This window comes from Cricetulus griseus, chromosome 5 (assembly GCF_003668045.3).
Source record: "Cricetulus griseus strain 17A/GY chromosome 5, alternate assembly CriGri-PICRH-1.0, whole genome shotgun sequence".
NCBI classification, from domain to species: Eukaryota; Metazoa; Chordata; class Mammalia; order Rodentia; family Cricetidae; genus Cricetulus; species Cricetulus griseus.
In genome coordinates, this window is record NC_048598.1 from 186591364 (window position 1) to 186618205 (window position 26842).

A 26842-nucleotide genomic window follows, 5' to 3' on the forward strand; every position below is an offset into this window, starting at 1 on the left:
ACCCTGACTGAAGGGCGGCTGGGCAGCGGGGCGGGGCCGCGCCGAGGCGTGTGAGGTGAGGGCCAATGAACGGCGGCGGTGGCGGCCCGTGGGGCGGGGCCTAGGGGCGGGCGGAGCCGGGTAGGGCCTGGGCGGCGGGGCTGTCTCTGGCCGCCGTCCCGCCCCTCCCGTCCGCGCCGCCGCCGCCGCCGCCTCCGCCGCCGCCGCCGCCACCGCCGCCGCCGCCGCCGCCGCGCCGCCGCACCCGCCACCGCGCCTGGGGGGTTGGTTGAGGCGGACGGTGGGGTCCCGGCCGGAGTGTGGCGCCGCCGCTGCGCGTAGGCGAAGCGGGCAGGTGAGTGCGGGCGGCAGACTCGCGCGTGCGGCCCGCGGGCTGAGGGGCCAGGGTTCTGCCGCTTCCGACGCCGTGAGGCCGGGCGAGCGGGCGCCGAGGTCCGGCGGAGCGCTGCGGCCGAGCTCTTTGGGCCCGGGCGGCTGCGGTCGCCGAGGCCGGGCCGGCCTATGCCCTGAGGGGGGCTCGGCGCGCGCCCGCCGCTCCCCTCCGCCGCTGGGACGTGGGCAGGCGGCAGGTGCAGGCAGGGCGCGGCCTGGGCGCCGCCCTGGGGTGCGGCGGGGCCCGGAACGCGCGCGGGGCGCTGGGACTGCGTGCGGCGGGCTGCTGCCTTGGTTTCCTTCCTCCAGCGGCGGGCGCACGCGGCTTGGGGCCCAGGCGCCTCTCCCTGCAGCCCTCTCTTGCCCACCACCGGGAGCCCGGCCCCCGCGCCTTGTCCTCCGCTGCCCGCTTGCAGCGGCAGGCGTAGAAAATAGGTCATGTTTCTTCCCACGCGCCCCTGGCCGAGGTCCACACGCGACGAGCGCGCTGCGAGGGAGAAGCATTCAGAGCTCTTGGAGTTTGCCATTCCGGTTTCCAACTCTTCCTTCTTGCGGCTCCAGCCTGGGGATGCGACTCTGCCTCCTCTCCCTGGTTGCCACTCTTGGAAAAGGAGCTGATTAGTGACGTGCGCCACTGGCTGCGGGGGAGGGGGGGGCTCACCACCACCACCCCCACCCCGCCCGCCTTCGAGGACGTTGGAGCGGTTCAGAAGTGTGCACGCGTTGAGGATGACTTGGGGCAAGCTGTATTCCATTTCTAAACGAACACGGGGCTGTTTCCAGAAGCAAAAAAAACCACTTGAACAGGATGTTGACAGTAATTTTGCCTTGCCGACTCTTACAAGAGTTGACTTTTTAGGGATGGATCCCTGTAACACAACCGCAGGCAGGAAGGCTCAGGCAGGGGATCATGAGTTCCAGGCCTGCCAGACCTCCACAGGGAGACCCCTTGGAAAACACAAAAACTAAAACCTTATTGGACACCGAACTGTCTCCGTTTTTCCCTTCAAAAGTGATACTGAGGCTATTTTACAGATGAGTTTTAAACAGGGACAGTCTTGAGTTTTAAGTGAATGCTCTTTAAGAATACAGCAGTATAAAGGGACACTTCCTCTCCCAGTTAGCCTGTCCAGACTCACTGGAGCCATTACCCACAGTTGTGTGTATGGGCTACAACCTGTAGATGCTCCAGATTGGACTCTGGAGCGCTGTGATTGATATTTTGGTGAAATTCCAGCCATTTGGGAATGAGTTTTTCTTTGTCTGAAGCAAAAAATAGTTTGCAAAGCCAAATTCTGCAAAAGCTACAGAAAAATCTTTCTGGGACTCCAAATAACCTTGGTCTTTATCCTTCTGTCTGTCCTCTTTGTATTCCTTTCTTTTGCTTGAGTTCTTATTACTATCTGGATCTGGAACCCTAGTCCAGTTGGAGGGAAGTGACTGCTGTTCCCCCCCCCCCCCTTCACTGTGTGAACATCTCAGTGGAGTGATGCTGGGCTTGAAGATTCAGAAGTTTGTGCTGGTGTGGGCTCCAGCAATGAGAGTTTCTGTTCCTTTTCTGTTTGTAAGTGTCCAGTGAGATTCTCACAAAGAAAGAAACACTGTTAGCTGGGCCTGAGGCAGGAAGATCTTAGGGTCAAAGCCAGTCTGGATGCAGTGAGACCTTGTCTGGCTGGCGATAGAGCTCAGTGGTAGAGTGCTTGCTTACTGTGTGAGAAGACTGGGTTTCATCTTCGGTACTACACCCATCTAAAAATGCTATTGACTATCTTTTCTATGTGATGCATATTTAGGCCACGTTTAAAGATTATTAAACTCAGCAACCTCCTGAAATGTTGATCACACCTAAAAGAATGGCAAAGGTGACAGTGCCCAGCAAAGTAGTGACAGGAGCCCTGGGGGAGGCTTTTGCTTGTATGAAAACCTAATAGAGTCCCCAGTGTCCACAGAGGGTTGCCCCCACCCGATCCTCAACTGCTACAGCACCTTATTATATACAATGGGGTAGTGTTTTCATCTTAACCTGCACACTAACCTCTCACAGTTGGAGTTGTTTTTAAGTTACTTCCAATACCCATTAAAATGTCCCTGCTGTGCCAATAGCTGCTGCACTAAGTCCTTCAGGGAGTAGTCACCAAAAGAGGTTTGTAGGTGTTCAGTAAGTGTGAGTTTCCCTCCCCTTGCCTATTTCCATCTGTAGTTGAATTTGCAATGGAACATCAGATAAGGGAGCGTCTTTAATTGATGCTGTATGGAATTTTGGTAAAAACGTGAGTGAAATATACTATGGCTTCTGCAAGCTGTGTGAGGCTTGCCAAGTTTCTGAACTGTTTGTTACAAAGCCTGTCCCACTTTGACTCATATATATAAGTGGTTGTTAGAAATGTAACTGTGTCTATGTTGGGTGTAGTTTGATAGAAGGCTCTCCGTCTTTAGAAAGTGGTTGCCTGCTCTTGGCTACAGAGCTGTTTTTCCTGAAACTGACAGATTTTAGTGTGTTTCTTCCTCTTGGGTCAAAGTCCTGGGAATGGAGGCAAGCTGTGTTGCTCTAAAGAAGCGGAGTAACCATTTATTAAAATTAGATTACTTTAATGTAACGATGACTATATTATTCTGATGTTCTTTAGAGGTTGCTGTGGTCAGGTGTTTGCTTTCTCTATTAGCTTACAATTTTCACTATTATATTTGGACTCACTTTCTGTTAGTGAAGGATGTTTGGAATTGCTATGTGTGTTTTTCCTTCTGCTACAGTGAAATCAGTTCGTACTGGTTTGTATTTAGCCCCTTGAGATTATTGTAGTAAAGATCTCTTGCCTTTCAGGTTTTCTACTTTGCACCTTTGTTGCCTTATTCTGCATCTGTATTGGTTTCTTTTTTGTTCTAAAAATTGGAGTTGTTAATGGTTTTGAAATGAAAATATCATTAATTCTGCAGTAATTTCTTGTTTGGTTAAACCCTTCTAACAACCTTTTGATTTGTTAAATTTATTTTTAAGCTGGGCTTGGGAGCCAGCACTTGAGAGGCAGAGGCAGATGGATCTCTGTGAGTTTCAGGCCAGCCTGGTCTACAGAGCAAGTTCCAGGACAGTGGGGCTTACACAGAGAAACCCTGTCTAAAACAAACAAAAAAACTTAATTAAAAAAACATATTTTTCTTTTGTGTGTGCACGTGTGTATGAGTATGACTGCCATCCAGAGTATATGTATGTGTACCATGCCTGGGCCCATGAAGATCATAAATGGAATACCAAGAACTGGATTTACCACGAGGCTTTGGGCTGCTAGATGTGGGTGTCAGGAACCAAATGCAGCTCCTCTGAAGAAGCATGAAGTGCTCTTAAATAATTAGCTATCTCTCTGGCCCCCTATTGATACCTTTTAATGTATTTTTCTGTTAAAATGAAGTTGAACCTTATGAAAAAAGCATCAATTAGAAGACTATGCAATAATAGAAGTCCTGCTTTTGTCATTTTGTTTGCGCGCGCGCGCGTGTGTATGTGGTAACGTAAGACAGAGATGAACCTTACAGACCTCATTTCCACGAGTCTCCCTTAGTTTTTTTTTAATTAACACATAATAAGACTAGGTACACATAGTTATTGACAAATTTCAAGTGAAGAAAAATGGAATAAAATAATTATACTTAAATTCAATGTCGAAGACTTGGAAATTCTTTCTTTTCTCATTTAAAATTCTTTCCCAGTGGTCTCCTGTGGAGACAAAATTTTTGCTGAAGTTATGCCTTTCAAAGGAAACTGAGTGATTTCTGATTACCAGGCTAAATGAATTACCAGGTGAATGTTTAACCTTTGGCAAGTCTCACCTCAGTAATGGAGTTAGGGAGGGTGGGGGCAGAGCAGGGCAGATGGCTAGAGCCAGAAGAAATGTTTTAATAGTCTTTAAGGAGGCATACAGGTTGTCTAGAGAATACAAATGATTGGATGTCTACAATAATGCTTTCCTACATTTTTTTTTATTGACAGGTAAAAATTGCACATACCTAGTAGTAATATTTGGTATTCTAGGGTTATCACTGTCTGTGATTCTGAGTTTCACTTCCTTTTTGAAGCACTGGGGTTGACTCCACTGCCTCCCAGGCAAGTGGTATGCATCTCTAGGCCTTTAAAAAAAAAAAAAAAAAGTCATGTTTTATTTTGAGATAGGTCTTCATAGGTTGACTAGTGTTGTCCTGGAACTTTTTGTTTGTTTTTCAAAGCAGGGTTTCTCTGTGTAGCCCTAGCTGTCTTTAATCTCTCTTTAGACCTATCTGCCTCCTCTGCTTCCCAAGTGGGATTAAAGGTGTCTGCCACCATCGCTTGGTTGTTCTTACTTTTATTTTATTAAAAATTTTTTTTGTTCTTAAACTTTTGATCCTCTTGCTTTAGCTTCTCAAGGAACTGGATGAAGGCTTGTGCCACCATAGTTAGCTCTCTCTCCCACCCCATATACTCTCCCTCAAGCTTGTGGGCTTCGTGCCTCAGGCTCCCCAGTTATCACTTTTCGTTTTTTAAAATTACAATTTATTGAGACAGGATGTGGTCTTAAAAGCATATACAACAAAGAATTAACAATTTCAATTTTAGAAAAAAAGCCTGACTTTAATATCAACAGTTCTTTATTAAATAAAACTAAGAAAAAAGTAAGAATTTGGGATGAGAAGTCTTCATTAAAGTTGCTTTTACTATGAAATATTTACTAGTCACTAAAGAAGTTCTTAGTTTGTTAATTAGCATTGTCATGGTCATCCAAGTGGCTCCTGCAATTTTTTGACCTATAACAAGAATGTGAATTGCCACAACAACAAAGGCTGGGCGTTGTTGGAGCACTTCTTTAGTCCCTGTATTTGGGAGGAAGAGGCAGGCAGAACTCTTTGAGTTAGAGACCAGCTTGGTCTACAAGAGCTAATCCCAGGATAGGCCCCAAAGCTACACAGGGGAACCCTGTCTTGAAAAACAAAACAAAACAAAAACAAAAGAAAAAAAAAGAATATGAATTACAGAGATGCAGGTAGGATTTGTCTGGCAGGGTGGAGGGGGGTGGGGCAGGTGGGGGGTGTTCCTTTACAAGTTGTGTTCATGTCCCATATTTAACTGAGGCCATTCCTGTATATTTGGACAAAGAAAGCAAAATAGCTTTATCTTTGGAAGAAGCCTGAGAGAAAACCCTTACACCCACATGCTTTGCTACTGCAAGATAAAGTCATTTTGAACATCAGAGATAGCAGTGAACCATGGCTGGTTTTGAGCCAAATCCTCAACATACATTGGCTATCAAAAAAAAAAAAAAAAAATCCATGGTTGAGATATACTCGTGAGGCTCTGGCACCATCCAAGCTTGTCATCTTGCATAAACTAACTTTTCTGAGTAGCATCTTTCTCCTCTGTAAAGGGGATATATGGGATATATGACATTTGTCTCATTGCTTGTAAGATGTTCACCTGAGTCCGTGACAGTGTATGCTCAAACCATGCACTTAGGATGAGGACAGTCATGTTGGAAGCTGCCACAGTACATGGCAGGAATAGTATGGTTTCAGCAGCCTAAAATGTGCCCTGAAACAACATAACAGCAAAATTCTTGCATTCACTTGAACACTTATTGTTTAGTGTAGCTCATCTGTCTTGTTGTAGATCAGTTTATATAATGGATAGCTATATTTGATCTCCTCTCATTTTAAAGGCTATAGGGCTGTATCTTTGAGACACTTGAGAAATGTACATGGGACAAGGGAATAAATTCTCTTGGCTTGTGAACAACCTGGAACAACCGTACCAAAATTAGTAAGATCTTGAAATGGCTCCAGGGAGGCAGGGGTCCCACTGAAGTGTGACTCCCTCAAAGTGCATCAGAGGGTTTTGCTGCCTTGCTCTCTGGAGGGCAGTGCACAGTTGCTCACTTTTGGAAAGTGAGTGTGGGGGCATGCTATAAACCCGGAAATTGAAGAGTTTGAGGAAGACATGGAAGCCATCCTCACAGAATTTGGACAGGTCACAGAGGAGTGGCTCACAAGTAGGAGACTGTGTCGGAAGTGAGCAGGCAGAGCTGGTAGCCTGTGGGTTTGCCTCCAGTCTGATCCCCAGGGTTAGCTTCAGATTGTGCATTTGTCAGCCAAGCACAGCTCACCTGCCTGTGCCACGTGTGTCCAGCCTGGAATCAGATGGTGGATAGTGATGCATTGACTGTCAGTGGTGACATAATGTGCCTGAGGGTTTACATAATCCTCTCAAGGGTGTCTCCCAGTCCTGATGCTCTGCAATTTTAGAATCCAGAATCCCATGTTTGGAGTGTAAGTGGCTTGAAGGTGATTTAGCAGGTTACAGCTGTCCTTTCACCATTCAACACTGTTGTCTTTGTTTTAGAGATATAATAGAAGCAGTTGTTCATGATACCTGATTCTTTACTTTATTATTATTTTTAGATAATTGTTTTAAACAGGAGCCTCATGGGGACTGACTAGATTTCTTTATTTGAAGGAACGATGTAGATAGATAACAGAATGTAGGTGTTTGATGCAGTTTATAGAAACAAGAAAGCTGATCTCAACATGCAGGGACTGCTCTGGTGGCAAGGAAGCAGAGTGGAAATCAGCCCAAGGCTTAGCTCTGATTGATGCTTCTGAAGGCATGCATGGTTGTCAAAGAGATACCTGTTAGGCCGGGTTCAGGGGCTTCCACTTTGCACAAGTTGGTCATCTGGTCACCTATTTCTTTTATAGATGTCACCTTCTTGTTCGGATGATGGATTTCAGTGAAGTCTTACTTACCATGGGGGTCATTTTTGTCAGTGACTGGTTTATATAATTTCAACAGAGACAGATTCAGCCTTTTCCCCAAGTATAACACACAATCCCTTGTGTTCAGTATCTTTGTCCAGTTTTAATGGTCTGGCTAGACACCTGCAGGAAGATGTGGACACCTTGCTGTTTCTTCTGGCGCCTCAGTTTTTCAGCATGCTGCTCCTCATTGAAATTAAAGTAGATAGACCTGGACAGGCAGTTACCTGAGCTTTAGATCTGCAGGTGGATCTGGTTTGTCCCCTCACAGCTCTGACTGCTATTCTGACATTCCTCTGATACTTGAGGAATATCAAGAAGTCACTGATCAGTCATCAGAAGTCACTGATGATGACTGATGGTGCTGCTCCTGCTGTCTTCCAGGGTGAGGCTTGAGTTCAGGGTCCAACACTCAACTGTTAAGAAGCCAGGAGTTAATTTCAATGTGCTTATAATTGAACAGCAGCTTAAAACCATTTGTGCTGAGAAACAGCCAGAATGGCTTAAAAATATCTAGAATTAGTTTAGATTTGTGGGAAAATACTCAATGTTTTTGTGGAAAGCAGCTTTTTTTGAGTTCTCAAGTTACTGTACATACATATGATAGTCCAAATTATTCTGTACGGATTAAAATTTAAATCTATGCTTGTGTTGGTACTTAAGTAGCTACTGAGTCAAAATTAGTTCACTTGGCTTTCTTGGTTTGGCTTCTTGATTCCTTTGAGTCTATGCCACACAGCACCTCCATTGTGCTATTTGGTAGGTACCAGCCACACGGTGTAATTTATTGTGGCATAGCATGCTGGGCCAAGACAGAGTGTGCTTCTGATAACTGTCAGTTCCAGTTCACCTGGTACCATGTGAAGCCACAGCCATGTGCACCTTGTCAGTGCTGTGTTCATGACAGAAAATGTTTCCCTGCTCCTGTTTCCCAGCCCATCCTGCAGTCTGTATACTTTGATTGTGCTGTTTGATCCGCATGGCCTACAGAGTGCTTAGGGAGATGGGGAAAGGCATGCTTCCTGTTCTTCCTACATATCGGGCAGCCTTCACCCCCTCAGGTGCCTTTTACAGCTGGGAGCTTGGAGCAAGAGGAAGCACATGACCAGAGCCTCCCTCAGAAGGCCCAGCTGTGAAGTTGGGTCAGTGCAAACTAAATTGAAAAGCAGATGATGCTGAGCTAGGTTTCCTGGGCGAATTGCCAAATAAGTACCATCAAAGATGTTTATTCTAGTTGTATTTAGTTCAAAGCAGCATTTTCAGGAAGAACTTATTAAAGTACAAATTTATACCCTTTCCATTTCAATTATGAATGGAAATCTTAAATCTTTTTGCAACTAAATGTTATCCATCAGTATATATGAGCTATATTGCATAAAAATGAGCTAAGTATTTAGCCCCCACCTTGTTACATCCTCCCTTTTAGCCATGGCTTCCAAAATGTGGTTGATGTATTATTTCCCTGAACAGACTAAAATGGAAATAATGCAGTGATAAAAATGGTCAGAACTTGTTAGTTATAGTCGCCCCTGCTTGCCAGTCAGTCATTTAACAGTTATGTCATTTGCTTCCCTGTGTTTTAGGTTGGAAGATTGCTGATGGGCTTGCAGATAGTGTGTACTACTTTAAAGGGCCAGGCTTGAGGATCCTGTAGGTTTTGTAAACGTCTGGGTGGTGAATGGAGACAGGTGGGGAGCACGTGTAGCAAGCTCTGCTTCTGTAGGTGCCTCCTGAAAGTGAAGATCTCCAGTTTGCCCAGCAGCCCGCCCGCCCTCCCTGCCCTCCCTCCGTCTCAAGCATTACTTATTGTTGCGGCTGCTGTTTAGGTTTCACTTCTGCTCTTCCCCCAAGATAGTTCATACCCAATTTCAGTGTAAACTTCAGCGGAGAGTATCTCTCACTTAGCATTGTGCCATACAGCTAACATTTGTAATGAGAACGAGGGAGAGAAGGACAGAGAAAAAGTAAGAGCATAGGTGTTTGATTTAGCATATGTTTACATGAATATGTAGAGTGAATATTGACAATCAATATTTGGTCTTTATAGGAAACTGATGAGTGAAAAGTTACCCCCATGCATGACACCTCTTTGACATTTTTGTTCATTAAAAGTTTGAAACTGGCACCCAAGTCAGCTGAATCTCAAAGAAATTGAACTATTGTATGTAGGAAAGTTTTGAATCATATGCATAAAGGGTCAGTAATCATTTTAAATCCACGAGGTCAGGGAAATCACACTGCATAGATTGTTTTTGTTAGTGAAAACTGGCAAGGGAGAATTGGATTTAGGAATTGATTTCCGTCATCCTTCTTAAACTGTACTTCTCTTCTTGCCCTTCTGTCTTTAGTTACTTGGACATTTAGGGAATTATCCCTGTTGCTTTGCTTTTTGCATGTGTCTTAGTTTCTAGCCTCAACTCTGAGACCTACAGGCCTGGTTTTTCCTAATTTTTTGTCTTTCACATTGGTCAGCATTGCCTAACCAGGGAGATGGGAGAGCTTGTTTACTCAAGCTCCCTTATGTTTAGAGTCAGCCTGGATGCTGAAACTGGTTCATGGCTTCAAGTTGAGTCTGCTGCTTGGTGGCTGGTCTCTTGGCTAAGTCACAGCCCTCACTAAGCTTCCTAGCGACTGGAGTCTTCAGCACTGGCCTTACTGGGCTATGCTAGCCACATGGACAGATGCAAGTGCCCACTGAGCTGCTACTAGAAACAACTAATTTCCTGCTTTGTTGCCTTCAAAGAGACTAAAATCACATACAAAAGAATGTGAATGTATTTCCAGAGGTTCTGTTATTTAATGTCCTAAAGTCTTTCTGTCTATGAAGTAGTGATTTTTCTGAAGAAACTCTTAAGTCTGACTCTTGTATCTGGTCAAGCTGTGTCTCCCACCCCATGCAAATACATATTTTTACTGAGAGTTGTCCTGGTTCTTCAGCAGAGCTTATTAAACATGCAGTCATTGTTTCATTCTGACAGCATGTATGGTTTGGGTGTGAAGTGTAAACCACTCTTGGGTCAAAGGTTTGTCAGGAGGTGACGGATCCTACCTGTGGGCTCCGGCCTCCGCAATGGTTTTGGTATGCAGGCTGAGAACTCTGGGAGCCCCACGGTGAGAGCCCTGGAAACTATCTTTTGGATGGGGCAGCTTAGAATTTTGTGCTTTAGGGAGGTGTGCTCTGTGGGGACCCAGACAGTTACTCTCCTTCCCTTCCTTAAGTGAAGATTCTGTGTGGAATAAGGCTGGCTGCTTTTTCTCTCTTAGAGTCTACAGGATTGTGGGAGGGAAGCAGTACAGAGACAAAAGACCAAATCTCAAGACAAACCAAGCCTTTATCATCTGTTAATGACCTTGCCTTTGAACCTTCCTCACTGACTTTCATAGGAGTGACAGCTCTGCAAGGAAGAGCTTAGAATCTCGTAAGGTCACCGAGGGCAGTTTTGCAGGGCCTCAAAGTATGTGGGAAACTATACCAGAAGACAGAGGCCTAGACAAGGCATGGCTGTGCTCCAGAACACAAACAAACCCATGCAGCTAAGTAGTGTAAAGGATAGATAGAATGAAGCCAAGCAGGTAGAGTCGGGTGAGTCAGTTCATTCTTCCAAGGCCTTGCTGGAGAGGTCAGGTATTAACTTTGAGCCTCGAATAGATGTTATGTCGAGCAAAAGAAGCCCATATGGAGTATAAGTTTGTGTACCTGAAGTTCAGAGAAGAGCAAACTGACCAAGAGTAATAGAAGTCAAGGCAGTGGTTCTCCTGGAGATGCCTGTAGACTGAAAGTGCCTTAACTGGAGGTGGTGGCTGTGTGGCGTATGGATAAGCCAGTGAAGCTGTGCACTGTGGACAATGGTAGAGGAGACTGGAGTCAGAGAGGAAAGGGTCCAACCTAGCCTGGGAGTGGCTTCAGAGGCTGAACAGCCATGGGACCTAGATGACACATACATGCACTAAATTACTGATGGGGTTTCCAAGTTTTATCTTCCATACATCAGTACCTATTACTGTCTCTAGAAGCTGGCGATTTCTGAACTTAACTGTTGTATTTAGCTGTACGACTGTTACTGCCAAAGAACTCTATGGTGCTTTCATGTCACTGACATAGTTAATGGTCTTTCACATGGAACAAGCATTTGACATTTTCTGTATATCACCAGTAGATGGACACTTGGCCAGCAGCTTTAGGAACACAGGTTTTGCCCCATTAGAACTATGGGGAGGATTTTCCTTGAGAGCTCAGTGTAGTGTCCTCTGTGGAACAAGTGCTATGTGTTAAGGTCTGAGCTGTGGGGCTTGGGGTTAGGAATACAAATAAAACACAGTGTTTTCCTGAAGGAGCCTGGTGTCTTGGGCAAGACAGGAAGGAGTGGAGTTTGCTTTAGTCTTGCACCACAGTAACTGAGGGACATTGAAGAGATTGCAGGGGTGTGAGGACAGAAGACTATGACTGGAGCACTGGAAAGGCTTTCAGGGGATGTCTGGATAGGAGTTTTGAGAACAAGCAGCTAATGAACAAGTGACTGAAGGGAGGAGGTGGAGGGATGTATTCAGGGTTAGTGTGGAATGGGTTAGTAACAGGAAGGTTGGTTTTGCAGCTGTATTGGTTGATTTGTGTGTCAGCTTGACACAAGCTAGAGTCATAGGAGAGGAAGGAGCCTCATCTGAGGAAATGCCACCAGCTGTAAAAAGACATTTTCTCAATTAGTGATTGATGTGTGAGGCCCAGCCCATTGGGGCTGGTGCTACTCCTGGGTTAGTGGTCCTGGGTTCTATAAGGAAGCAGGCTGAGCAAGCCATGTGAAGCAAGCCAGTGAGCAGCTCACCTCCATGCATGGCCTCTTGGCTCCTGCCTCCACGTCCCTGCCGTTTGAGTTCCTTTCTTGAATCCTTTGGTGATGGACAGCATTGTGGAAGTGTAAGCTGAATAAACCCTTTCCTCACCAGTTTTCTTTTTGTGTGGCGGTGTTTTGTTGCAGCAGGAGAAACCCTAACTAAGACAGTAGTAGCAAAAGAGGAACTTGGTCAGGGAGAGAGACACATTGTTGCCAGAGGCTAAGGAGGAGATAGCAGAATGAGGTTGCTGCAGTATTCAAGTGTGAGCCAGGTGGTCACTGGCAGGGGATGTGGTGAGATGCATCCAGTGCTTAACCCTGTTAGTCTGGAAGACCTTTCAAGCTCTTTGACCCTGAAATACCACGTGTTTCCTGTCTATATGTAAATGGAGGCAGTGTGGTGCTCTGTGCAGATTCTAGCTTAAACCTCTTACTACATGATAGGTGACTTTGAACAGAGGAAGGATGCGATCACACAGGAACTCCCAGTACCTGATAGAGGACAGGTACTGATTATAGGGAGGTTGCCACGGCTGCTTGAATGAACCCTTTGAGGTAGGCTAACACTGGGGACAGTTGGAGAGTTGAGGGACAGAGGACCTAGTAAGTAAGGCTTGTTTACAGTCCTGGCACCACCACACTACTTGGGGAGGAGCAGCATGCCTTTGTAGGTCTTCTCTGTTAAGAGCTAAAGAACTGTCTGACAGCTCTTCCCCAGTAGTGCTGATCTTGAGTCATTTAGAGTCACGGGAGAGTAGGTCTTGACAATAGGACTGAGCTTGAGCTCAGTTGTGTGTTACCAACAGTGTGCTTCTGTAATTCTTCTTGCCAGTCAGGAGGTCTGCTATATTTGGAAGTATGATTAAAAAGTTACTATTGCCAGGCACCTCAGTGACTTTGATTTCTTGTAGGCCGAGTTCTGTGATTCTCCACAGAGGTACCACCATGGACCTGGGTGGGCTTGATTCCCAGAGAAAGGCTTGATGCTCTGTCCATCCTGTGTCCTTTTTTTCTCAGTTGGGTGCCAGTGATGATGGAGAGTGAGCATCTGCCTCCTTTCTAAGACTCATAGGAAGAAAGAGGTGCTTAAGCTGTTCTTCCTCCTGCACCCCACTTAGCTTTTGATGTTAACTACTTCCTTCTAGTTTCCTATCTGTTTTATGTGTTTGTACATCCCAGGGTGACTGACACCCAGTGTTTCACAGTCTTTCACAAGATTTAAGATAAGTTACATGTAATTTGATATATTAAGAAAATAAAAGATGGACCTCTTTGTAAAGAATGCTTTTTTCCTATTTTAGCACCTGTCTTATTTGTGTGGCTTTGGTGGCAGTGACATTAGTAGGAGAATCACATTCTAAACCATGTCCTCCCCTATCAGGCAGTTATTTCTTTCCTTTTTTGATATTGCAGTGGTAGAGGTTGTACCCTCTACCACTGAACTCCATGCCCATTCCTTCCCTGACCCATTCATTTCTTTATTGTAATAAATGACCAAAGTGAGTGGTCATCCAGGGGCTCCATGAATGGGCAGTATCGCTGGGGTGGCCTGGGCTTCTATCTTCCCAGAGGGTGGGGTCCACACTTCTTCAGGAGTTCCAGCACTCTCAGTGGGTAGCTTACCGGGCCTCCTCTCTGCTGCCTTGCTTCTCTTGGTCCCACCTGTGAATGGCCTGAGCCTTGCTCTTTGAGGTCTTTACCCAAAATGTCATCATGTCCTTTGTCCCAGTATCTCCTTTGTGAAATATCCTAGTCATTTCTCATGTGTCTGCTGGCTAAAGTGCAAGAGTGGCCAGCGACAGGAAGCCCATCCACGGCCAAGGTCTGCATGGCCTGAGAAGCTTATCTTCAGTGCCTGCACTTGCTCGCTAAAGCATTTTGGATTTTCCAGGGAACAGAATGTGGGCATTGGATGAGCTATCTGAAGTGTTTATTTTCAGGGTTTGTGTGAAAAGACTAAACTGTCTCTGTGGGAGGTGGTTGTTTTAAGGGGGAGTGACCAAGGATCTAGTATTTCTGACACTAGCATACTGTGTGTGTGTGTGTGTGGTGTCCTGCAGTAATGCTTCAGTGTACAACACCAAGCCCTGGATAGCTAAAACTTGTTGAGGAGAAGCTGCCTCTGCTGTGCTTTCATTGGTGAGAAGGAGTGCACTTTGACCCCTGAGCCTGCCTTGTATGATTCTCTCTCCTGTTTGAGAGGCTTCAGGTTACTTATACATTTTTTGCCCTTAAGAAAATTGTAACTGAGGTAAGATCTTAGTGTTGAAAGATGGAGTTGTTACCATGCCACATCTTATTTCTTGATTTTATTCTTTGATGATATAACTTTCATTTCTTTGTCTTCTCTCCTCTTTATAGTCAGAAAATGGGTAAGAAGAGTCGAGTGAAAACTCAGAAATCAGGTACTGGGGCCACCGCCACCGTGTCACCAAAGGAAATCTTGAACCTGACAAGTGAGCTGTTGCAGAGTAAGTGTCCTGTTCTCCACCCCACCCCTACCCTCACCAGCTGCTCTTGCCCCACGTGACAATGGCTTTCACTCCTCTGCCTGGGGCAGGGGTATAGAGCTCCCTGAGACAGGACCTCATCAGAGCATCTTGTGCTCTGCCCTTCTTGGTATCTGTGGACGTGGGCATTGCAGAGCTTCCCTCACCTCAGGCCCCTCTGCAAAGACTGAGATGTGGGTGCCTGCTAGGGCATGTAGCTGTCAGATGTCCCAGCCGTGGGACATGATCCTCTCCAGAGACCCACAGGTAAGAGCAGGCTCCACCACTCTTCAGCAGAGTGGTCCTGTACAAACTGCTGAGACTCAGTGTCTGCCAGTAGACACAGATCACTGTCTCCAGCCACTTGACAAGGACCACATGAGATTTGGGTTGTGAAGATGTATCATGGCTGTCAGCCCTAGATGACCCCAGCGTGCCTCCCAGGGAGCCATCCTTCTAGAATGGCTCACCTTTATTTTCAACTATTACATAAGTGTGTTTCTGGTTTTCACATGAAGCCTGAGAAATAGTTTCACATAGTTTGAGATGAAGTGCTGTCAGTGCCTACACTTGCTTTTTTATGCTAAAATACTTTGATAATTCTTGAGTTGTAAGTTAAAACTGGTGCTGCTATTGCCTCAGACATAGCTAGGATCTTTTCTCCCTGTATTTGGGTTGACCTTTGCCCCTTATGTTTATGTTACTTGACAGCTAAGTCTCAAGTAAAAATAAGGCTTTTCCTCAAGAATAGAAATTAGCCAGTGGCCAGACCACTGCCAGGTCCTTCCCTGGGTGCTTTAAGCTCCTCTGTTCCTGCATCTCATCATTGTTCTCCCTCTTTCCCATTAGGATACAGGTGGCTCTCAGCCCTGACTCCTGCTTTGCTGTTAGACTTCAGGGCCTCGGTCAACACTTGGTGGGGGAAGAATGAAGTCAGACTGGTTAATCTGAAAAGTTCGGCATCAGCACATAACCAGATCATGTTAATTATTTGCCACATGTTTTTTTCTTTAGTGAGATGGGGGCAGTGGGTTTGGCAGGAGCATGGAAAGTTGACTGCTTTAAGCTGGTGTAATATTTAATAAGGCGGTATTGCCAGGAGGCTGGCTGCCAGTGTGTTCCAGGACTGGTAGGTGTTGGCTCTGCAGTTCAGCTTCTTCAGAAGACTCTGAGCTTCTTTTTCAGCATAACTGTGCCATCTCTTCTGTAGCTCCTCCAGAGTGCTTGATGCAGCCCATACACATGGATATGAGATAATTGCCCTTATGTCCAATTTAGCTGTTTTCCTTAGGGAGTACCTTGACCATTTAGAAGAGATCGGGGGAAATAGTTTTACATTTCAGCTTTGCTTTCAGATTTTACCTGTTTACAGATGTATTCTGAGGAGAGATACTGGAAGAGGTGGGAACTGGGCCGAAGTATAGTGAGGAGAATCCTTTGGCATCAGAGCGTTTATATGCTTTAAGAAATTTTAAAGTACACAAACAAAGTATACCCACCCACTCTCTGTGTCATGCATACATTAACCTGGCTGGAATAGCTCTGTCCTTGAATGTAAGCCAAGAACAAGATGGAAACCTTCCTTTTTCTGTCTTACTCAGTGACTTTCACATTACAGAATGCAGCAGTCCTGCACCCGGCCCAGGAAAAGAATGGGAAGAGTACACGCAGATCCGGTCTCTGGTTGAGAAAATAAGAAAGAAGCAAAAAGGTACAATTGTTGGATGATGCTATTGAGTTGTTTCTGAGTGGTCAAGCCTCAGTTCATTGTGCCTGTCTAGAGAAAGATGACGCAGGCACCCAAAGAGACCCCCCAGAGACTGTTGTTCACTTGAGAGTGAAAGGCACAAGTGCTGAGCTATAGGGGGAAACGTTTGTGCCTGGGAGCTAAGATGGCACAACTTTCATTCATTTTTATTTTATGACATGTTTGAGTCTTGTTTTAACTCTGTTTCTTTTGACATGTTAAGTGGTGTTGATTTGATTAGTATCTTACCAAGTGTTTATGATTGACTCTACCCCATCTTGTTTCTTTGAGACCGAGTCTTGCTATGTAGCCCTGGCTAGCCTTGCACTCATGGCAATCCTTTTGTATCAGCCTTTCTAGTTGTTGGGGTTATAGGCACGAACCACCACATCCAGCTGCAGCCTATCTTGATTAAGAGATACATTTCCTAAGCTGTGTAGGTTTGTGATTTTTTTTTTTGCGGGTAGGGGGTACTGCTGAGAATTGAACCCAGGGTACATTCCAGGCAAGCCCTCTACCACTGAACTATACCCTACCTCTTTTTTCTTTTAAGATTTGCTTTTATTTTATGTGTGAATATTTTGCCTGCATGTATGTGCAGTAGTACAGTGCCCATGGGAGCCAGAAGAGGATGTCAGATCCCCAGGAACTGAAGTTACCAATGGTTGTGCTCCACCATGTGGGTGCTGGGGATTAATTGGACCTGGGTCCTCCGAAGAGCATCCAGTGCTCTTAACTGTTGAGTCACTGAGTCTCTAACCTCTGCACTCTCTCTCTTAAGCTGTGTTTTTACAGGGCACATTTGGTAACCATCTTAATTATTCTTAGGCAGTGGCAAAGGGACTGTCAGTTTGAAAAGCTTTTCATCTTGGCTGTTTTGTCCTGTAAAGCTTGAAAAGATTGCTATGCACAGCCACATGAGAGGTACCAGAGACACATTGCAAAAGATGAGAACCTTCTTTGCAGTCTGAAAAATAAAGAGGTTGTTCCTCACTTATCTGAAGTAACCAACCTGTTCTGTCTGCACACCTGTGACAGTGTGGTCTGTAGCTATAGCTCAGATGGCCTTGGACTTCCAGGTGGAGAGCAGGTCCTTTCAATTGTTTTTTTTGGACTTGATGGTATTAGTCATCTCTGTGTGTCTGAGTCTCTCTCTTGGTAGATAGTGTCACTAAGCTACAGTAAAGTTACAGAAGAAGGAGAACTCAGTTCCATTTTAAACTTTACCCAGTGCATACCTGGCATGGCCTAGAAGTGTGTCAGGAAACTTTACAGGGTGGTGAAACGGCTTAGGTTCTGTGCCTGTCCTCACGCTAATAGCATGCCTCGTGTTACCTACTTTATCAGAATGTGATGGTTGACTTCTCACCTCCCTGAGTCATGGAAACTTGATGGCAAGTCCAGAAAAGAAGGTGGCTGAGAGTCTCCTACCTAGATTGAAAACTTGCTGATCTTACATTGGCTCAGGTCTTCCCTCCTTCCTTTCCACTTGCTCGTCTCTACCACCTTTCTTTTTATTTTTGTATTTGGTTTAAGAAATAAAATATTCCAGATAGAGCGTAGTTCCACACTCTTCTTACTTTCAAAGGTATTTGTCTTAACTGTGAACACTTTTATACAAACTATAAATACAAACACAATTATGTATATAAATTTACATAAATACTACCATTCTTGAGTTTAACTTTTTTCTCTAGTTATACTTTATTATTTTGTGTGTATGAATGTTTTGCTTACCTGTATGTAAGAATATCATGTATGTCTGGTGTCTGTGAAGGCCAGAAGAGGGTATCAGATCCTCTGGGAGTAGAGTTATGAACCACTGTGTGGGTCCTGGGAATCGAACCTAGATCCTTTTTGAGAGTAGTCAGTTTTTTGTTTTTTGTTTTTTGTTTTTTGTTTGTTTGTTTTTTTCGAGACAGGGTTTCTCTGTGGCTTTGGAGAATGTCCTGGAACTAGCTCTTGTAGACCAGGCTGGTCTCAAACTCACAGAGATCTGCTTGCCTCTGCCTCCTGAGTGCTGGGATTAAAGGCATGCACTACCACTGCCCGGCCTGCATCTGTGTTCCTAGTGTCAGGTCTGCAGAGGATTCTCATTTCTTCCCAAGCATCAGTGCACAGAGACTAGCTGCTGATTTTATTTGATTGGGTTTTGTGTTAAGGGCAATGTGATGAGACAGATGGCATGTCAGACTTGAGGGGAAAGCTGCTGTGTGGCAGATCCCAGCCACAGTTGTGGTAGCTAAGTCTTCTCTCCCTTTGCTGTTAATACTGTCTAGTAGAGGTACTCTATGTTCAATGCTCTTGTCATATAGCGTCAGGATGGACTTCTCTATGACTGGCAGGGAATTTGGGATTTTAATTCACCTTTGCTGGAGCTTGCTCAGGTATGTACCATGACTACTTGGTGGTTAATTTTGATTATTTCAAGATATGGGTGTTAAGACAAGAGCCAATGTGAGCTGTACTCTGCTGTATGCTCTAGAGCCGTGTGATGACATGTGTCCTAAAGTAGCTCTTGTTTCCAACATGGATGATATAGGTCTGTCTGTTACTTTTGATGGGAAAAGAGAAGATTACTTCCCTGATCTAATGAAATGGGCCTCTGAAAACGGGGCTTCTGTCGAGGGTTTTGAAATGGTTAACTTCAAAGAAGAGGGCTTTGGTTTGAGAGCAACAAGAGACATCAAGGTGAGTTTATTATCTGTTGGTCTAAGGGGGTTTAAGTGTGTTTGAACCATTGTGTGCTATTGAGATTGAGCTCAAGGTATGGGACAGAGACACCCGAGGCTTGTCTAAAGCTCTGTGGGTACATAGGCAGGCAGCATTCCCCATCCTTTATCTGGCCACATGGGCCATGAAGAGCCTCAGTCTGACAACGTTCTAGGAGTCCTGCCAGCTTTTAGGGAGATGTGTCATTAATCCTGCCTTAGAGCAAGACATTTACAAGCCTCCTCGAGGAGACCATAGAACATACCTGATAGGATTTTGAGACTTAGCTGAGGAAAAGGTAGATGGAGGTGGGGGAGGCAGCGAAGAAGGTGGGTCCTTGTTCTGGATAACTGAAAGTGCCACTCATGGAAACGGCAGCACCATAAATAGTAGGGAGAGGAGAGGAGAGCTAGACGTCTGGAGAGATGCTTTCCCTACAGCCTCTCTGCTCCTCAGTCCTGTTGTCCTAAAGAGGAAGGGAAACTTAGTCTGTTTGTTGGGGAGAAGGAACTGGGTGCTGTGGGTGCTGGTTGCTCAGGGTGTTCATTCTGCTTTGTGTCTCCACCCCGTGCCTTACAGGGCAAGCTCACATAAGGAGCCTGTGGGAAGCCAGTGTGCCTGTGACTAGGTGTGAGCTTCTGCCTGCTTCTTGAATTCAGCAGCTTGTATTTTGAATGACCCTTTATTATAGTCTCATATCTTTCAGTTGGTGAAGAACTTGGGTAGAGGAAATGGATGTTATTATTTGGTCCCCTCATACCTCCAATAGCTTTTTGGCCAAGCTCTCATTAAACATTTGTCCTCACAATGGTGGCATATTAGATAACTGTTGAGTCCCTACTGTGTGAGGGATATTCATTTGTTATTATGGCAGATTTACAGGAAAACATAGAGTTTAGTCCTGTGTGATACTTACAATCTACAGTAGGGGACAACACAGAAAAGTATTCAAATAGCAGACACTTACAGAGGCAAGGTCACAGGTTTCCTCATGTATCAGGTAAGAAGCCTCATGTATGCCAGGCCTGCCCACTGTCTTAGCTGTGGCTTGTCTTACTGGCACTTTTCTCTGGAGCATTTATCCCCATAGTCTGGAGGCTGGAAGGTGCAGGGTTAAGGTGCTGTGCATTTGGTTCTGCTGAAGCCCTGCCTCTAGTTCTCACCTGGACCAGTCCCCTGGGACAGGGACAGAGCTCTAGGCATGGGTGAAGCAGCAGAGTTAAGTAACTCAGACATACACAGTCATATATCTAAAGACGTGGTAGTATGTTGGGCACAGATTAGTGAGGTCAAGGAGGTCTGTGGGCTGGTGCTTTAACTGGGGGTGTCATTTGAATCCCTGTGCAGCAGGGATTCTGCTCTGCTTCTTGCCCTCACTTTTTAAAGGTAGGATTATTTCATTTTTAGAACTTGGAAGTCTACGTATAGCAAGCAGTACAGCAAGCACACTTTTGTGTTCTACTCCAGATGCTTTACTTCTTCAGATTAAAGCTGGAGGTCTTGTTTTGTTCCATCAGCATAAAGACTATATAGTGCTAGTTTTCCTCACAGAAATAGGACTTTATATTATGCTTGTACTCACTTAACTATAGTAAGTACACATGTGAATATTTGAAACATACCTGCTCTTTAGAAGTGCTGATAGACAGTTGTGTTTTATTTCCTGTGGTTGGCTTTCTGACAGTAGATATGGTTGAAATCATTGAGGCATTTTTGACATTCTACTGTTTTTTTTTTTTTCCCTTTAGGCAGAAGAATTGTTTTTATGGGTTCCACGAAAGTTATTAATGACTGTTGAATCTGCTAAGAATTCAGTATTGGGTAAGAATAATTTGTTTATGGCAATGTACAAGTTATACACATACATAAAATTTCATTTCTGACAATAAAAGTTCATGCTTGGTGGTTTTTCAACTGATGACATAGTCCCTCAAATCCATATTAAATGTTTACTATGTCCAAAGAAGGATGTGTATAACATGAAGTGTTAAAAGACCTTGGAGTTTTGTCCTGTGATTTTAGTATGTTTGAGTTGTGGCTATTTAAAGGAGTCTGTGGCACTTACACTGCTAACTTCTGGATTGATTCAGGACCCCTGTATTCTCAAGACCGAATTCTCCAAGCCATGGGAAACATTGCACTGGCCTTTCATCTGCTGTGTGAGCGAGCCAGCCCCAACTCTTTCTGGCAGCCATACATTCAGACCCTCCCCAGTGAATATGACACCCCACTCTACTTCGAAGAAGAGGAAGTACGATGTCTTCAGTCAACACAAGCCATCCATGATGTCTTCAGCCAGTATAAAAACACAGCACGCCAGTATGCCTATTTCTATAAAGTCATCCAGGTGAGCAGGGGGGGTGGGGTGGGGAAGAATGGGCCTGCTACTTGTGTGTCTATTTGACATGCTCTTACAGGTCTCTAAGCACTTTTAAACTAAAGAGTATTTAAGTACCTTTCATCATTTCTGTTCTTGCAGAACTACCACCACAAAGCTCTAAATGTGTCTGGCTTCCTCAGCACCCAGGATCAATACAAGCAGCATTTGTTTCTCACTGATGAAAGTCACTGAACTTTTTGAAAGTGAGATTATAAAAAGATTTTACAAGCTGTGAACTTTATGGAATATAGAAAGGTTCCCTGTGTGTAATGTCTCTAAGAAAATTAAAATTGATTTCTAGGGGCAGAAGAGGTGGCTCAGAGGTTAGGAGCCGTTGTTGCTCTTGAACAAGAGCAGGGCTCAATTCCCAACACTTGGATGACAGTTTACAGCCATCTGTAATTGCAGTTCCAGGGGATCTGATTGATGCCCTTCTGTGACTTCCTTGGGCATTCATTTGGGCAAAAGATTCATAGATAAAATGGTCAAATTTAATAAAAATTAAAAACTTCAAAAATTAAGAAACAGAAATTGGTAAAAATCAAAAAAATAATTTCTACTATATTCATTAGTTGAAAAAATTGACAGCTATGTAAACTGCAAGGTGATTTGCTTATGTTTTTCAATGTGTCTACATATTGTATTTTAGGTAGTTATAAGTGAAAGTGTCATACACAACTCTCTGGAGATTGCTTTTGGCTTTCTGTGTTTGGGGTCCCATCACTCTACTTCAGGGAGGGGCAGGGCCAGTGCTGCAGTGCTGCCCTGAGCTTGTCTAGCCCTTTCGTTGGGCAGTTGACAGCCTGAACTGGGCTAATGTGGTTCTTTTAGAAATCACCTGTCCCATAGTGGTTTTTTGTTTTGTTTTTTTCGAGACAGGGTTTCTCTGTTTTGCTTTGGAGGTTGTCCTGGAACTCGAGCTGTAGACCAGGCTGGCCTTGAACTCACAGAGATCCACCCGCCTCTGCCTCCCATAGTGTTTTGTTATGCTTCAAGATGTGGTAATCTTATTTTATTGCTTTATGGAATAGTTGTATTTATTACTTTACTTTTATTTATTTATTTACTTATTTTAAAGATGACGTTATTTGTATGTGTGTCTGTGTGTGTCTGGCTGTTTGTCTGTGTGTCTCTGTGCATGTACACATGCTGTGGATGGAACCTAGGGCCTTGTGATGCTAGGCAAGCACTCTTCAACAAATGTCCATTCATTGTTTTAGCTTTACAGCATGCTTACTGTATAGAAACGTTCCTCTCGGAAATACATCTCCCCTCCTGACACATATTTCAACCATTTCTAAAGTCACATGATCCTTGCCTCATAGAAATTGCTTTGCCTTTCTAACCTTAAGCTTAGGACATTATGAAGAATGATAATATGTAGTTTTTATTTCAGGTTTTCCTAATTAAAAAAAAAAACTATTGATGGAGCCAGATTAAAACTTTATTTACAATGTCCTGGAGTCTTACACCTGCCACTTAATGTGGCTTTTTTTGTCATTTGAAAGTGTTAGGCTTTTATTCTTAGTTTCATTTGAGCACCTTGGCATTGTGTATGCCTCTGTGTGTGTCTGTGTGTGTGTGTGTGTGTGTGTGTGTGTGTGTGTGTGTGTGTGTGTGTGTCTGTGTGTGTGAAATTTAGGTTATGGGGTGTAGTCACTTATGTGGGTTAGCTGGGGGGGCTGCATTAGTAAGAGCATTTGAGTGATGGTCCCTAAACTGGAGGATCCTGAGTGTGGCACAGGCAGAACAAAGCCGTAGAGGGTAATCTGTGTGGTCATGTGGGAAGAGCACAGGCTTTGTAGTAAGTCAGATCTCTGATCCATCTCACTTGCTGTCAAATGGAATTTGGAAGTGGTTGCTTTACTCAGCTGTTGCCATGGAGTAACCAGGGTTGGCTCTAGAGCTGACTTGTGAGGCTTACCACGGTGGGCAGTGTCTGCTTCCCTTGGCTATAAGGTAGGAAGATACAGTCCCAACCTCTATGGGAAAGTGGACAGAAGGAACTGGCCTGTGTGAAACACCCCTTTTATGTAATTGTCACTGTTTGGATCCTTCAGCCCATGTTATGGTTTTCACTTGCTTCTTCCTGGTGTTGGGATACTTTACATCAGTTTTTTTTTTTAAACCTTTTCTCCTACAATCTCTAGGTGTGCAAGGATAATGGAGAGCCTCCTAAAAGCCCAGAGGTGAAGCCATAGGAACTGTCCAGTCCTCACAGTCCTGTTGTTGGTTTGGGAACATGTGTTTTCAGTCTTGAAAGTTGATACAGGTTTTAATGTCAGTCAGGTTGGCACGGTAGAAAAACAACTCTTCCCTTAAGAACTCAGAGTGCCACACTGTTAACCTGTCAGTGCAGTCTGTCACCATGGTTCTTCTCTTTATCCTCCGTGTCCTCCTCCTCATTCTTTGTTTTTTTAACACACTATTTTATTATATAGTCCTGGCTGGGCTAGAATTTGTTATGTAGACTAGGATGGCCATGGTCACCTTCCTGCTTCTGTGCTGGGATTACAGACATGTTGCACACCATACCTAGCCAACTGCTGTAGTTCTTTTTCCAAAGAAAAAATAGCTACCACTGAAGGGTGAAAATAAGGAGCAGAATGGGCCATTCCAGTTGAAAATGCCTAATGAACTTTTGTAGATAGTTTCTTTTTCTTCTCTGTGAGTCTTTTTTGTTTGCTTGCTTGTTTGTTTTTCAGGACAGGATCTCTCTGTGTAGCCCTGGTTGTCCTGGATCTCACTCTGGAGACCAAACTGGCCTTGAACTTACAGATCCACCTGCCTCTGCTTCCCAAGTGCTGGGATTAAAGGCTTCCTTCCTTCCTTCCTTCCTTCCTTCCTTCCTTGCTTCCTTGCTTCCTTGCTTCCTTCCTTGCTTTAAAAAAAAAAAATAACAGCTGACCTGGAATTGCTGTGTAGACCAGGTTTGTCTCAAACTCACAGAGATTTGCTTCCCTCACCTCCAAATGCTAGGATTAAAGATGTGCCCCCCAATGTCTGGCCCGAAGAAAGTTTCTTAACTGGGAATTCCAATTAAGTGCCTGTTGCAGTAAGCACTCTAGGCAGCTTAGAACCAGGGTCATAACCTGAGACCTGATCCAGCAGCTCAGGTGTGCATCAGGAGATATATGGTGGCAGATTGAAGGAACAGCTGCTCTGCATTAGCCAGAGGCACAGAACGAATGGATTGAACGGGCTGTGATCCAAGGAGTTCAACATCTGTCTCATTACAGAAAAGTCAAGAATCTGATAGTTGTTTAGTCCACAAGCCTGTAGTCGCAATCTGGTGCTGAAGTTCTAGAGGGTTCCTGGAGAGCTACTGGTCTTTAGTCTATGTGAGGATCCTGAAGAAGTTAGATTTAGTACTGACTACAGCAACAGGATATAAATTTGCCAGCAAGAGTGGAGACAAGCAGGAAAACAAAACAAAACAAGTTTCCTTCTTCCATGTCTTTTTATGTGGACCACCACCAGAAGGTGCTTCCCAGGTTAGGGTAAGCCTTTCTTACCCTAAATAATCTAATTAAGAGGAATCTCTTAATAGGAGTGCCCAGCAACATGAGTCCCTGTCAATTCCAGATGCAGTCAAGTTAACAACCAAGATTAGCCATCACACTCATTGAAAACCATCTTTTTAAGTCCAGCTGTTTTTCTTGTTTTAGAATAGTCTCACTTCTGAAAGTGTTGTGTCATAAATCATCGTAAATACAGATGCCATTATTGTCTGCTGTTACTTTCTGTGTACCGTTGCCTTCTCTCTTCTGGATCAGGCTTTTCCAGTGTCAGACGTGAGGCGGCTGCTCAGTGCATTATCAGTGTCTTAGCTCTCAGGAAGAAAGGAGAGTACCACTGTGTTGTATATATACCCTTATACCCTTATTAGCATTTTCATCCATGATCTGCATTCAAAGGTATTTGTGTTTTATTTATCCTTTTTTTTTTTTTTTTTTTTTTTTGCATTGAGGATCTTTTTTTTCCTGGAACATGAAAACCCTTCCTCGGAGAAATATGTGTGAGCTCTGTCACACACCTTTCTTGGTCACAAGGAAGGGGTGTTCATATTCCATTTCTAGTTACTATGATTTCCACGTGTCTATATCTAGCTTCAGAACTGAAGACAGTTCTCATCTGACTGCTGACTTTGTCAAGGCTCAGAGTAAGTGCTCCTCTGTGTGTCTTTGGTGTGACCCTAGTCCTAGACAGACTTGTGCCCGTTAGAAGAGAGCATCACTTCGTTCCCCAGTGTTTGGAGTCTTATTGTAAATGCATCATGGCTAACTTCTAGTAATCAGAAATTTTTTTAGGATTTAGATTTCTTTATATTGCTCTTTTATTTTAATGTTTCTTGGTCTCTTATCTCTTGATTGTCTAGAACCTAGACAAAGTGTTTCCTGTGTTCTCTTTTCTCAGTGTATTTCTTTGGTCAAGGGCTTCTTGGCGTGGGCACTTTTGTTCAAGTGAAATGACTTTAGCTTGCTTTATAGAGTTTGCTTTAAAATGGAGCCTTGCCAGGCCTCTCTGCTCCTCCTCCCAAGCTTGCTGGAGGCTTGGGTGTCTGGTCTTCCAGGCATCCTTCCAGATCCTGATCCTGCACTGTAGTCTTTTCTTCCTTTTTTTTTTTTTTTTTTTTTTTTTTTTTTCCATCTAAGGGCAGGCAAGCAAGGCTTTATTGAGAAGTAGAGTAACAGCTCCTGCAGAAGGGAGAACCTGAAAATAGGTTACTTGAGATTGTATTCTTAGGAGCTTAGCAATCGTTGTATCCTACAAGGATATAAGCATATGATAGGAACCTCAGGCAGGCATTGAGAGCCCACCTGGTGTTGACACAGCACCTGCTGGTGGAGCATTGTACTGCAGTTTGATTTTTAACTCCAAGTCTAAGAGCTAAGTTTAGAAACTGACTAAGCCACATGTTAGAAAAGGCTTCCAAGGGTTGAGAACCCTCAATAGGGGTAAAATTTCCGTCAGTTTCGAACAGGAGCCAGAGACAAAAGGACTGGTGATGGAAGGTAGAACCTGGCTTTTCCAACATGCAGTTCTATAGCTATGCAGATGCTCCTAACAAATCAGGACATAACCAACCACAGGTCAGCTTCCTGTGAGATTTTCACATGGCAACATGTAACCAGCTTTGTGATAGTGGAAAAGTAGGATTTGGCCTACACTCAGATTTAAAATCACATATTTGTGTGAAAGTGAATGGACTCTAGTTAGATTTTACTCTCCTTACTATGTTGAATGATCAAGTGAAAAAGAAACAGATCTGAGGATGAGCTGTCTGTGTAGCTGATTAATTGTTACCATATAGCATTTCAGATGGTGACATGGGGCATCAGCTTGTGTTGACGGTAAGAGTTTTCATAGAGACATGTATTTTCCTGTGTTGAGACTTTAAAATCTGATGCAGATTTAATGGGATCTAAAATTCACTCACTTCCCAGTTTAGCTGGCTTGTTGCATGTTACCTGGCTTTCCTCTTGTAGAAAATGATTTGTGTGTTAGTTGTATATCTTGTTTCAATATGAGAGAATTGATT

The 26842-nt window shown here is 44.2% G+C and overlaps 1 protein-coding gene across 1 annotated transcript in view; it reads left to right on the plus strand.

The window, feature by feature from the left end:
* The first annotated feature begins 180 nt into the window (after positions 1–180).
* The window catches only part of Setd3 (SET domain containing 3, actin histidine methyltransferase), a 66981-nt gene continuing 40319 nt past the window's right edge, over positions 181–26842 (plus strand). The window contains exons 1-6 of the mRNA XM_027416355.2: positions 181–334; positions 14334–14443; positions 16080–16172; positions 18751–18899; positions 20669–20741; positions 21011–21267. Of these exons, the coding sequence (XP_027272156.1) occupies positions 14341–14443; positions 16080–16172; positions 18751–18899; positions 20669–20741; positions 21011–21267 (675 nt within the window). The 5' untranslated portion in view covers positions 181–334; positions 14334–14340. The remainder of the gene's footprint in view (positions 335–14333; positions 14444–16079; positions 16173–18750; positions 18900–20668; positions 20742–21010; positions 21268–26842) is intronic.